Source organism: Camelus bactrianus, chromosome 8 (genome assembly GCF_048773025.1).
Source record: "Camelus bactrianus isolate YW-2024 breed Bactrian camel chromosome 8, ASM4877302v1, whole genome shotgun sequence".
In the NCBI taxonomy this organism is placed as follows: Eukaryota; Metazoa; Chordata; class Mammalia; order Artiodactyla; family Camelidae; genus Camelus; species Camelus bactrianus.
This window is the reverse complement of record NC_133546.1, coordinates 10,875,569-10,889,630: the sequence shown is the minus strand read 5'-3', so window position 1 is coordinate 10,889,630 and position 14,062 is coordinate 10,875,569. Positions and strand designations below refer to the sequence as shown.

General features: G+C 43.6%; 1 protein-coding gene across 13 annotated transcripts in view; it reads left to right on the top strand.

Annotated features, from left to right (window-relative positions):
• TIAM2 (TIAM Rac1 associated GEF 2) overlaps positions 1-14,062 on the top strand; it is a 216,281-nt gene that overhangs the window by 140,352 nt on the left and 61,867 nt on the right. For 12 of the 13 annotated variants that reach the window (XM_074368102.1, XM_074368106.1, XM_074368100.1 and 9 more), the window contains 5 exons: positions 4,086-4,250; positions 5,779-5,883; positions 6,064-6,142; positions 8,254-8,346; positions 8,924-9,187. In XM_074368102.1, the coding sequence (XP_074224203.1) occupies positions 4,086-4,250; positions 5,779-5,883; positions 6,064-6,142; positions 8,254-8,346; positions 8,924-9,187 (706 nt within the window). The remainder of the gene's footprint in view (positions 1-4,085; positions 4,251-5,778; positions 5,884-6,063; positions 6,143-8,253; positions 8,347-8,923; positions 9,188-14,062) is intronic. The other variant, XM_074368111.1, reaches the window with a different exon arrangement.

Genomic DNA, 14,062 nt, shown 5'->3' with positions numbered 1-14,062 from the left:
TTGTGATTGTGCAACTCACTTCCCTTCTGTGATCCAAGTAGTAATTACAAGCCATTCGATCCAAAGGCATCTGCTGTGAGAACCCACGGAGTTTCAGTTTCCTCTCCTGGAGGTGCACTGAGCAGAAGTAATTTGACATGTGCTTTCAAGACCATTGATGTCATAGTAATAAGAAATGCTTCTGTAGAAGCTGCCCTACAAGGAGGGCCGCAGTGATTTGCAGACCTTCACTGTAGTGTCTGTGGTGGCCAAGGCTGCCATCCAGTGATGTGGCTGTTTCATGGATGGCTTCTCAGAGCTGGACCACGTGGCACTCTGAGCATCGGTAGTCACCATGGTTCCCCGGGGTTTTAAAACGAGGGGTGATTCTCATGCAGTTCTTTGTAGTGGCCACCGTTAATTATGGTGGTCAAGCCTCCGAAGGTGTAATTCCACAATCCACTCTGAACTTCAAAAAAGTTCTTATATTGATATGGTCCTTTATAGTTCATGTAATCCTTTCAAAGGCCATTCCTCACACCATTCCTGACCTCTCCACAAGGCTACCATGCTTTAGCCCCTTTTAAAGGTGAAGAAATTGAAGCATAGAGACATGAGATAACCAGCCCTGACCAGTCTGGGATTTTACCCAGATTGTCTGTTTACTGTATTTTTGCTGCCTCATTTGTCTCCTCCAGGAACTGGAAACCTTGAACAGGCTGATTAGAAAGTAATTTTTAGGAGGAGGGGGAGACGGAGTGGGTGGGAGGGGTGTGCAACAGTCCTGACAGAAGTAGCGGACCGGGGACTTCTGGGTGGGTGGCTAAAAGAGGACGTTAACGTGGCACCTTTAAGTGTAAGCTGAGAAAAGGGTTTTCCAGACAGCTCAGCCTGTGTGCTTATTTCCATGATTCTCTGTTCCTTTTATGAAAATTCTTAGGCCTATTGAAAATAAAGCATGTGCTTTCAGTGTGGATAACATTGACCCTTGAGGCAATCAGTCGAGTTTTTTCTCCAAGTCGGCAAAGCTTCCAACAGCCTTGGAGATCTGTAAGCACCAAGTAGCCTTTTCTTTTCCTAGTTTGAATTAAGGAATTAATCAATTCCATATTCTTGATGCTTTCTTTGAATAGCCAGACTTCCACTTTCTTTAACTGCACACACTTCTGGGGGGTGTGTGTGTGTAACATACAGGGAAAAATTACATGTAAATGTTCTCTGTAGCAGCTCTTAGAGGATCTGAGTCTTCCACGGCCTCGGCTTTGACGGGCATCTTCCCGTCCCTCACTAGGTCTTCACTAGATCTTAGGTCAACAGCGTAGACTCGGGAAATGGTTCCTCCGAGCAGCTGCAGGCACACGGCCTTGTGTCGCTGATAGACTATGAATATTTCTTTTGTTCTTCTTTCCATCTTCCCGTTTGCCTGCACACTTTTGTCCTGTCTAGTTTTTCTTCCCTTCAGTAATCCTGTTAATTTGTCTTCTTGAAACACTGTGTAAACAGATTCAAATAAGATGCTGAAAATGAACAACTTTTACCTTCCAAGCATCTGAATTTCTGGTTGCATCCAATTCTACACCCGTGGGTTGGGTGTGTTCTGGGTGCTGGGTGCTCTGGGTTAAGGGTGAAGGAGACTGAGAATGGGAAAGTCAGGTCCTCTGCTGGTCATTCATTTCAGCACTTGTTGGGGTGGGGGGCATGTGAGCAGCCTAAAAATGAGTCTCCAGTGAGCTGGGTGTAGCTCTGTGCTGTACAGGCACGTAGGAGAGTAGACACATCTAACTGAGCGGAATTGGGGTTGAAGACGGGGAGAGAGCAAGAGGGACTTCAAATGAGAGGAGGTAGCATTTGAAATAAGATTGAAAGATCTATGTGGTTTCAGCACAGTTGCTGTGAGGAAGGTAAAGCATGGAAGGAGGTGGAAACGACTGGGGGTCTGGAGGCAAGATGGTGTTTCTTGTTTCTCGGGTCAGAGGAGCCACTGTGTTCACCAGAACACGGTGTGCATCATAGAAAAACTGAAAGGAGTCAAGAAAGTTGGGTTGTGTCCGTGTTCTGGGAGGTCACCGCCAGGCTGATAGTTCTACGTGCCCTGGTGGGGAGCGCAGGCTCAGTTTCCAGGGTTCACATCCCCCAGTTCGACAGCCACAGCTCACTATGAGAGCTGGGGCAAGTTTCTAGAATTTCTGAGCCTCGTTATTCTCACCTGTTAGATGGAGGATGAGGACTGTGCCTCCCTCCGAGGGCTGTGAACAGTGAGTGAACTGACGGCGTGTGGTACCGTCTCTCTGGGGTGCTCTGTAGGGATGGGAACAGGAGGGCAGGCAAGGGGAGTTGGGGGTTCGTGTTTCCCACCTCCCTCCCCTAGTTTCCATCTTCAGCCATGTTTTTCCCTGGTCTGCTCTAGAAGCACAGAACAAATTGCTTTGCAGTGGTGATTGAGACGATTTGACTTCCTCTTGGCTTGGCTCTTGTGGTTTCTTGCTCCACAGTGACCTCTGCTGGGCTTTGAGTTTGATTCTGAGGGACAGCAGTTTGAGAGGTGGGGTCTGTGCCTTTAAGGCAGTACCTGCCCTTTGCTGATGCACCTGGTTGAAATCACTGTTCAGATGAACCAAAGTGCCTGGAGGTTTAACCAGGGAAGAAAATGTGACCCGTGTGAGATAGGACCTTTCAGGGGGAAGTGGTGTCCGTGCTGATTCGCTGTGTCCTTGGCTCTGGGCATCTCCTCCTCTGTCTCTGTCTCTGTCTCTGTCTCTGTCTCTGTCTCTCTCTCTCTCTTCTTCTCCCTTTGGCACGTGAGATTCATATCCATTCTGGGCGGTGATCATCTTTCCAGGAAAATGTACAGAAAGTGACAGATCCATGACAGATCCAGAAATGTCACTTCAAAGATGAGCAACACATTTAAAAAAGACCACACAGGAAGATTGATTCTTTCCTTTCTTTGCCTAAACCTGCTCTTTCAAATTTCTTTAATGTCTGTATTCTAGTATTTTAATCGTATACAGGAGGATCTTTTGCTTTGTGTGTGTGTGTGTGTGTTTTAAATGCATGGAATTCAAATAAAATCACCAGTCAGTGATGACTTCAAGGTATGACGGGTGGGATATAATAATATGATAGCGTTGGATCACTATGTAACATTTTCTGATGTGTGTGGTGTTTTCACATACAGGATCTCCTTTGCTCACAAAAATTTGTATTATTAATAAATGTAAGCAATTCTATTATATTAATAATATCCCCTTTTACAAAATAGGAGACAGGGTTCAGCAAGGGAAATGTCCTGCTGCTGGTTAAGTGGTACTTGAACACCTTTTGGTTTCAAATCCCCAAGTCTTGTCTTTACCACGAGACTCATGTAAGAACCTAGCCAGAGGGAAACATTTCTGAGTTGCTTCATAAATGTTAACTATTTTTGTTTGTAAATCATAATAGTACCTATTAGCCTGACGTCGTTGGATTACTGTGACGGTAAAGTTTAGGAAACCACATTTCTTTGGGAAAAGTTTCTGAAAGGTGGTCTGTTTGGGAATGATTTATAAAAATGCTTCTGGATATGAAATAGCTGAAGGATGGGAAAACATTTAAGTCAGGATTAGGGGTTAATTTTAAAAAACAAATAGGAGTAAGAGCGAAGAGAAATGTGCTTGGAATCAGGTAACTGCAGTTCATGGTGGGATGCAGGCAGGCGTTAGTGGCCGTGGATTAGCCAGTAGCTGAAGTTCACCGAATCGTGGCTCAGACGCAGATTTCACTGTGCCCCTTGTGGGCTGGCGGCTCCGGGGCAGTACGAGTCTGCACCAAGCTGTCCTTCCATCAGCTGCCATGCTCTAATTCAGGCTGAGAGGCAAAATGGCATAGTGGCTGGAACGTGGGATGGGAAGTTATTTTCTCTCAGCCTCCCAGGGCTTCCGTTTCATGTGAGTTGAACGAATGAGGACACCCCAGGCTTGTCTGCCCCGGAGGGTCACGAGAAGCCAGAGATGGGAGGGGTGAAAGGACTCACTGTAAAATACACAATACACCAAGGGGACATGTTTTCAGTCATTTCCCTCGTTTGTGTATCAAATCTGTCTGCCTTCTCTTTTGGGATCTAAAAGCAGGTGGGTGACCTGCTGCACGTATACGGGTCGGCAGTAGACGGTGTTCCCCGAGACAGCACGTGGGAAAGCCAAGCTGACGTTCACTTCCAGGACCATCAAGCGGTGACTGTGATGATCAAGCCAGAACACAGAGTGGAAGACGTTCTGACTTTGGCGTGCAAGGTAATGGGGCTTTGCTGAAGAAACAGACTTCTGAATGGAAGTACTCAGTTAACATTGCCCTCCTGTGCCTTCTAAATTCGTGTGGTGTGTAAGACCTCACTTTCTCCACGGAGGAACAAATGAACATGTTTGTTAATTAACATTTCCTCTTCCATGTCTTAGGAGAATGGGTTAGGTCATGACCCCTTGCCTTCATGAAGAACTTGAGCTATCTTACTGAAATCCTACATAAAGCTTTATACCAGGTTATGAAGTTATGAAGTCTGTTGCTATGAAAGTTACTTAGAGATGGTGTTCTATGAGAGAGTGGCAGAAACTTCTAAGTAGTTTTGAGTTCACCCCAAACCATTTTATCAAGTTTCTCTAGATTAAACGAGGAAGTTGGTACCACTCATAGTTGGTTCATGGAGGTTGTGATGAGATGGAGTTTTATTCATTATTCAAACTGGGTTTTATTTCTTTTTTAGGGGGGAGGGAATTAGGTTTTAATGTATTTATTTATAGTGGAGCTACTGGGGATTGAACCCAGGGCTTGTGCATGCTGAGCATGCGCTCTACCACTGAGCTGTGCCGTCCCCACTGGGTTTTATTTCTGAAAAGGAAGTTTATGGTACATTTTCAGGAGAGCCCTCAGAGATCACTGAAACAGACTCAGCAGAATCAGAGTGGATGCTTTCAGACCACCAGATGGCGTAGAAGAGCTGAAATATTTTTTAAAGTTTTCAGAGAAAATGCAAATATATGAAATGGTTAAAAAAAAAAAGGCATGTAGAGCTTGGTAACTCTTTAGCAGGGATACTTGCTAGATGTGGATAATCTTTAATTTTAGTCCTCTTTTGTCACTTTGACTTAAGGCTTATATGCAGCTTACATTCTTTTGAATTTAAATTTCTTTTACTCCATCATATAAGATTTTTATTCAAACAGCCAGCAGTGTTGTTCTATAGCAAAGATACCAGTTATTAAGTTGGGAAATGTTCTGATAGAGGAGGTGAGAAGTCGTTAGTGGATTAGATCCAGTTAGAGCATCGCCCAGCGTGAGATGATTTCTCATTGTTGAAAATGTGAATGAGAGACAATGTGTAGGTATGTGCACCTTTTCCTGGGGAAAAGTTGTTGGAGTAGGAAATTCCTCATTCTGAAGTCTGTGGAATATGAAATTGCTCACATTTCACAGATTTCTCTACGTTAGTAACAGGAAACAACCTAAAGTTATGTACAACGAATCTGTGAGAAGAGACCGTTGGCTGAGATGCATTCTACCATCAGATATCCATGACTGTACCCTCTTCAGAATACATCCTTGCCTTTAGTGATAAGCAGTATCGAGAGAAAACCTTCTGAAAAATAATTATTTGTCCTTCCTTTCATTTTTTTTTGCATATTTAAATTTGAGCTCTTAGATAGGTTTAAACTCAGCGCATTACACAAGAGATTTCTTTTAGAAATTCCCACTTTGATTTTTAATGAGCAGTGATGAATTTAGAAGGAACACTTAACATCTGGATAACTGTCACTTTCTTTATAGATGAGGCAGCTGGAACCCAGCCACTATGGCCTTCAGCTTCGAAAAGTAGTAGCTGAAAACACTGAGTACTGTATCCCTGCGCCGTATGAATACATGCAAGACCAGGCAAGTGGACACTGGCTTCAGAGGGGAACACCTGAACCCCATCCTGGCCCTTTACTTTTAGAATATGTAATTTTTGGGGAAAATTCTGTTCGAATTTGGCATCTAGTTGGGAAACAAAATAAATTTCCAAGATACTATGACATTAAATCCTCTGATTTTCGTGGTTTTTATCTTGTGTAGGTTTATGATGAGATAGAAGTCTTCCCACTGAACGTCTATGACGTGCAGCTGACGAAGACCGGGGGCGTTTCTGACTTCGGTAAGCGCAAGGAACACCCTCGCTAGAGAACCGCCTTGTCTGTCCTTGCCTAGTTCACTCCGGTATCTTTGGGCCTAATAATTTTTTCTATACATTTTCAGAAATTATGACGGTAGTTTCCGAGCTTCCTTTCTCTTTCTTCATTTCTATTTATTCATGTTAGCGGGTTGAAAAGATGTGTTAATAGTAGGGAGAGATGCCAAAGTAATGAAAAGGAATGAATGTAAGAATCGACGAGAAATTTGGAAGGATGGCGATGATAGCAACACAATGAATTTATTGTGTGCTGAGTGCTGTTCTGAGCTGATTAATTTATGATTCATGTAACAGTTCTTTTCATCTCGGGTCTTTGCTCTCAGCTTTTTCACCCACCTGGTCCACTCCCCTTCACCCCTCCTCCCCCAGTCCCTCCTCTCTGACTGTGTAAATCCCACCCAGCCTTCAAGAACTAATAACTTTCTTGAAACAACCTTACTCGATTGCTTTACCTTCAGTTTAACGATTAAGGGTCAGTATTACCCAAATCACTTTGTAGTATTTAATTCTTGCATTTTCATTTGCCTGGATTTGAACTTGGCTTTGAGCTCTTTTTAGACTGTGCTCATGTCTTAGAGTTCCTTCCTGTCTTTTATTTTATCTTTTACCATAGGAACTCGATAATTAGATAATGATCAAAAAATATCTCTGTAGAAAGACTATTTCTTATTAGATATATTGACACAATTATTTTCCTTAAAATGACTCAAGCTGATTACATTCTAGTCATTGTAATATGTTTATTTTCTTTTTATGATTTGTTACTTGTTCCTTTTTTTTAATTGATAAAATTGACATTTTTTTTGTTTCTTAGTTTATGTAATCTGTTTGGACCCAAACGTTATGTTGGTTTTTCCTCTGAAGCTCTCTGTTTAGTCCATGTTTCTATTGGCCTTCAATCTACTCTCCACGGTCCCCATTGGTGAATCTTCTTTGCATTTGAATAACTGGAGGAAGATACTTGGAATAATACTTTTTAGTGACCAAATTCTGCCAGGCTCTGCCTGAGCACGGAGTAGACAGGGGACATGCCTTTCTCCTTATTGTTAAAGAACTGCCAGTGTTATGGGACCAAGACCCAAAAACGTGTATTCCCAGCATGGAATCAGAGAGGAGAGCATCTCAGAGGGAGATGCGTTTAGAGGAAGAAGGTCTCGCCTGGGTGTCTCACTTGGTCCTATTTAGGGCAAGCACTGTCTCCATTCAAGCATTTTTTCCAGCCACTTAAAGTGCCTAGTCCCATATAGAGTTGTTTCTTAACAAATCTTTTGTATTGAAGCCAACATAATTTATTTCAATAAGATTATTTTTTGGTCTCAACTTTTAAAACAAATTAGAAAAAAATTAAATTGTGCTAAACTACACATATCATAAAGTTTACCTTCGCAACCACTTGTTAAGAATGGTTAATGGGACAGTCAGTGACATTAAATCCACTCATGTTGTTGTTCAACTATTACCACCATCCATTTCCAGAACTGATTTTATCTTGCCAAACAAGGACTCTGTTAAACAGTAACTTCCCATTTTTTTCCCCCAGCATCTGGCAGTCAACCTCCTATTTTCTGTCTCTGTTGATTTGACTGCTCTAAGTGCCCCATATAAGTGGAATCACACAGTATTTGTTCTTTCATGGCTAGCTTATTTCACATGCATAATGTCCTCAAGGTTTGTCCATGTTGTGGCATGTGCCAGAGTTTTCTTCTTTTTTCTGAGTGAATAATATTCCATTGCATACTGCCTTCTGTTTATCTATTAACTGTTCACCTGTCAGTGAACAGTTGGGTTGCTTCCACCTTTTTTGGCTGTTGTGAATAATGCTGCTCTAAATGTCGGTATATTGTCTCAACTTTTGAATAAGGTCATGCATTCGTCTTTATTCTTTGAATCTGACCTACTCCCCTTTTTCTGCCTTTGCTGGATATCTGTGCTTTCAAACTAGTTGTAGTTTAGACTTTCTAAACATACTGTACTTATGAGACTAGATATTCGAGGAATTACTGTCAATTAAGTTGGGGAAATTAATCAATGTGATGCACTTAGACTTGCTTTTTCTCTTTCATTTTCATCCCCAGGGTTTGCAGTGACAGCGCAGGTGGACGAGCGGCAGCATCTTAACCGCATATTTATAAGTGACGTTCTCCCTGACGGCCTGGCATATGGGGAAGGTGCGTGTGGTCCAGGGTCTCCGTTCTCGCTCCATTCCAGCCTGTGCACTGCAGTCTGGCTAGTGAAATCTCCTTATGGTTTTATCAGAAAATGATGTCTCCTAGAATTTTTAGAAAAGTAAACTTAATAGTTTAATTGAAAATGTATGTACATATATATATATATATAGAGAGAGAGAGAGAATTTGTGTGTGTGTGTGTTTGGAAAGGGAGGGAGAAGTTGTGCACACACACAGTGCATGTGCGTATGTACAGACGGACAGGGAGAGCCAGCCAGGCAGATAGACAGACACATATGACTCCCTGGGGCGTGGAAAATCAGATAAATAGAGGAATAATTCGTTTGAGTGACCCTCCAACTGCTTCTTCTAATACTAGTCTGGAAACAGGGCTGAAGTGTGTTTTGGCATCTCTGCAATCCCAGTCCTGTGCATTCCGGCCCTCACTTTGAAGACGGCAGCAGAACAGGCCCTGAGACAGTCCCCGGCTTGAGTTTGCAGCTACTTCTCATCTTAAGACATGCCTCACAGTAATCTCTCTCTGTCTTCTTCCTCTGTGTCCCCTTCATCCTTCTCAGGGCTGAGAAAGGGCAATGAAATCATGACCTTAAACGGGGAAGCCGTGTCTGATCTTGACCTCAAGCAGATGGAGGCCCTGTTTTCTGAGAAGAGTGTCGGGCTCACTCTGATCGCCCGGCCGCCGGACACCAGAGGGACTCTCTGCTCTTCCTGGTCAGACAGTGACCTGTTCTCAAGGGACCAGAAGGGTCTTCTGCCCCCTCCTAACCAGTCCCAGCTTCTGGAGGAATTCCTGGATAACTTTAAAAAGAATACGGCGAATGGTAAGATTCTGTGCGTTTTCTTTCTTCTTTACTGCTGGTATCACCAGCTAATACTTTTAGGCTGTCAAAAATTACAAACTTGCAAACTTAGATTACTTAAGCTGTTCAAAGAATATCTTCTCATTTCTTAGGGGAAGAACACAGATGCCAACCAAGTAGTTTTGATTAAAATCCCATGCATTTTAGTAATTACAACACTTCTGTGAAAATAGCAAGGAATTGTTTTTGCACAAAATTACATTCTTTAAAATCGCAGAGTCTTAAAAAAAAGCACACATGATATTTATTTACTTTTGGTCAGCAGATTATACTTTCCTTTTATTTGTGTTTTCATTGAAGTGTAGTCAGTTACAATGTGTCAGTTTCTGGTATACCACACAACATCCCGGATTTCTGACGTAAATCTGCATGAGTACCGAAAATGAATGGAAAACACAGAAAGAGAAGCTGTTAGGATAGATGTAATTATAAAGCAAGTTTATGAGGTCATTTTTGGAATTAAAAAATCAGATTGTAAGATTTGTGATTCAGTAAGGTCTACACTGCTTTCTTCTCCTCTCTTGAGGCTTCCCTCCAATTTAAAATGCCATTACTTCAACTATTGACATATGAAAGTGAGTGTCATAAAACAAAAATTATGACGGAACTAATTAATTACTTGGTTATATTAGGACCATCATTCAGCCTCCCTGGGCCGCTCTCACAGACCTGAGTGTCCCGCATGAGACCTCGTGTGTCCATTCGTTGGATTCATTATTCTTGAGGGATGCATTCACTGATGGTTATATCTCTGTGTATTTTATCCTAATAAGAAATCACTGCAGAGTTTATCACACTTCTGGTACTTGCAGGAATGAATTTCTATAGAAAGCAGTAAAAGTGGCAATTTCTTTTTTTAAACAGTCAAGGATCAAGCAGGCCAGTTAAGCTTGTTTACCACTTATTTTTTTTTTGGCAAGGAAACAGCATAAGAGGTGGGCCTTGATATAGTAGATGGCTGTTGTAATGCCCATCCTAGGGGGCTGGTGTAATGGGCTGCAGCTTTGTAACTTACCTAAGGGGTGCCCGTGTCTGTGTGTGCGGGGGGTTAGCTTAGTCAGACCATGGTGGTGCTTTTCCATGCTGGCCTTCCCACAGGTACCCCCGTGGCTGCAATGCATACCTCTGCTTGTCCTTGCCCGGACGGTTTACCCCCATCTGGGAAAGAGCCACTGACCCCCTCCCTGGTTTCCTGGTGAGACTGTGCTCTGCAGGGAAGAAATCTTCTCCCTGGGGATTCACTGTCCCCTCTGCTGCTTCAGAGTCATGCACTTGTGTTGGAAACAAAACAGCCACAATGGACCGCTTCCCCCAGTGCTTGGCAAACATGGAGTTTCTTTTCTTTTTGAAGTAGTTGTGTAGCTTGTGAAGGAAGTTAAGTGCCTGAGAGTGAAGGTCTCAGAAGGGAGACTGTCCGTGTGTGAGGTCGGGGAAGAGGGAGACAAGGTGGGGAGAAGTGGGAAGCCTCTCCGCTGTGCCTCAAACACGACGACATCAGAAGCCCATGGAAATGGAAAGTGGGTGGTGGGAGCGTTCAGCCAGGGATAAAAGCCTGTTGGTGGATGACACCCCAGCTGCCGTATCCCCTGCTGAGACAGTTTTGGGGTGCACCCCCCCATTCTTCAGGTGCCCCTGTGGGGTTGAGCCCCGTTGCACGTGGAACCTGGTCTCCACCCTTTATGGGGCTTTCTGCCCGCTAGACTCACCGGCCCCACTCCGTCGCTTGGCCTTCTTGGAATCACCTTCCAGATCAACTTCTGAATCCTTGGCCGTGGCTCATACTCTACTTCAGGGGGAAACCACATGAGGACACCGAGCCTGGGTTCCTCATCTGGGAGACAAGGTTTCCACCCCTGCCCAGCGGGCCACTGTGACCTTGAACGAGAGCGGGCATCTGCATGGGTCCAGCCCGGCTCCTGCGTGGCCAGAAATCTGAACACGCGATCCCCCCTCCCCCCTCCCCATGAGCTTACTATCTTGCTAACGGTTACCTTGACTTGCTTTGGTCATGAATTAGAAAACAATTGTCCCAGTTTCATGCTGAAAAAAAAAAAAGATTAAAAAAATTACACAAATTAAAGAATTTGATTTTTAAGAACAATGTTTAATGCAACTTAGAATGGTACTTCAGAGCGATCGCTTCAGACTCTGCCTTTCCCTAAATGTCATGCACTCTGAGCATGGCCAAAGGCAGCCTGGTACTTGAAAAGAAGGAAGATTTGCCTGTTCTGTTTTCCAGAGAAGCCAATCTTCTGCCTGTTAATACAAACCAAACAGCTGGCTCTCTGGAAGGGAAGACCTGGTTTTTAAACAGAAACTGTAAGAACATCAGAAGGTGGAGGAAGAAGCCCTAAGCAGCTGTTTCAGGCGTATCTTGACTGTGCAGGGCTGAGTATTTCCTGAGCCCTCTTAGGTGCTTTAAATGTTTGAAGCCCCGCGATAAGCGGCATGAATTCAGGTATCTGGAAATTTATGTTTGTTAGCTTTAACCCCCCCTTATTACTTACATGTGTGAGTACGTGAGTGAAAGAAATGTTGGTAACAGCGGTAGGTGCCATGGAACCAGGGGAATGACTGAGCTGCTGTGCTTTTCTAGAAAAGAAGCATCCTGCTGGCATTTGAGACTCATGGATGTGTATAGTATTTAGGGAAACAGTTCTCGGACTTCAGAGTTCATAAGACTTGCCTGAGGAGCTTCTAAAAATGCAGATTCCTGGGTCCTGCATCAGAGAGCCCCCTTCAGGTGGTTTGGGGTAGTGCCAGCTCCGTTGTGGACCAGGGCTGCTCATGCTGCACAGGCCAGTGGTCCAAAGGAGGTGGTCTGACCCTTAGCAGTAGGACCTGCCCTATCTTGAACGTTTCTGTGCCCACATTTTGAGGAGTTGATGAGATAATATGTATAGAGTTCTCAGCCAGTCATAGCAATTGTGCCTGTGTGTTATTCTCTCAATCAGAGTTTATATACCCCAAGCCTCAGTGTGCTCAGGAGACAGCACGTTGACTTGTTAGGTCCCCAGCCCACCCCCAGGAGACAGTCCCATTCAGTGGACTGATATACTGAGAGGCAAAGAGCTTGCAACATTGACCAGCTTTGCTGTGACATTCCTGCGTCGCTGTGAGGAGTGGAGCAGGCAGGGATGCCCCGAGAATTGATGGGCATTCGATATTAAGTTTCTTTGTATCCTTAGAAATGACCATTTGATCCCTGCCTTGCAGGGTTTGCATTTCTGTTCTAGCTAGCCACAGTAGAAAGAGAGAAGAGACGTCTAGAGGCTATATTTGACTTGAGCGGAAGTATCATCTGAAGGACTTTTTATGGGGAGAATTAATTTCACTGCTGGAATTCCCTGGAGAAGCCGGTGTTATTTTTGAGCTGACGAGGCCACCGCTGAAGGGCACGGATGTGCCAGCCCTGTTGATACTGGGTTCCTGTTAATGCTGTTTTTGCTTTGTGTTGAAAATCCCTTTTCTAGTATATGCCATCTTTTGAAAAATTCCAGTGGCTTTTAAGAGAGTCTTATTGGGTGTAGAGTCGCTGAACAAAGTCTTTACGTAAACATTGCACTTGATGTGGCATTCATGTCGTCTCCATTGATATAAACAGCTGTTCATATGGCATCGTTAGGTTTGGGGTGTATTTAACAGGAGACAAAATAGAAAAGACCTGTGTTCCTGCCTGCATTTAGATAATGTTAGCCTAGCAAATGCTTCTTACCAGATGAAGAAGGTAATTGCAGCCTGAGGTTCTTTTTTTAACCACCTCCCTCCCCTGCCCCCCGCCACCTTTGAATCACTCTCTTTCTGAAATTGGTGTTGAAGTAGTGTAGAGTCTCAGGTTGCTACCAGAAGCCACTTAGATGCAGATTTGCTCTTTGGGATGAATTGCTCCTGGGAATGTCTGGGTCCATGATACAGCTTTTCACCAGGGGAAGAATTAGAGAGCCAGCTCTGATGTGGCAAACCCTCTCACTTCCTGTTTACGAGAGTGAGGGGGCATTTCGGCTTCCACAGGCTGGGTTAGGATGACTAACAGCACTGAGCTCAGAAGATGCCCTGTTTGTGTGTGAAACTGCTCTTCCTGAGTCTGTCTGGCTGACACCCCAGATGCCTAGATGTAAAAATATATTCACGTTTCTAAAGATGGTTGGTGTATATAAAAAAAAAATTTTTTTTAAATCTGCTTTGGAAATAACAATTTTTACCAGGATACAGAGAACTTTGGTCTCAGAATTCTTAGTTTCTTATGATAAAGGTAGTTTTCCGTTTCACTGGCAGAAGTAAGTGTGAGGCTTTCTGTTAGCAGGGGAGGGAATTAAGATCCTTGGATGCTAATTCCCTTATAAACTTAGTGTTGTTGGTAAATTTGTTTTCCTTTTTCTCCTTTTCATTCATTCATTTCTTCACTTGTTGATTTAACAAATAAATGATAACTTTTGGCTAAATGTTGCAGGTGTATAAAAATGAACTAGATATTATTTCCTACCCTCAAGGAGCTTGTAGGTGAGTAGGAAAAGTAAAACACTTGTAAATAATAATTCATAGTTTAAAAAAAAAGACTTTCCAAGAAAGAGAATTCGAGGTCCATCTTAGAGGTAGAATCCCCACCCATCGTTCCTGTTTATTTTCAGCAAAGGGGTTCAAAAGAGACGCGAGTGCTGGAGAAAGGTTAGCCATGGATCTGAGCACAGCAGATGGGCGGGTTGTGGCCTGGGAGGTGTGGTGGAGGGCGGGAGGGCACTTCGCGCACAGCATGAAAGCTGGGACACAGGCTGAGAACAGGGGTCACCTGGCTCTGTGTGAATAGGAAATAACATTGGAAAGTCTTTTGGGGCCAGA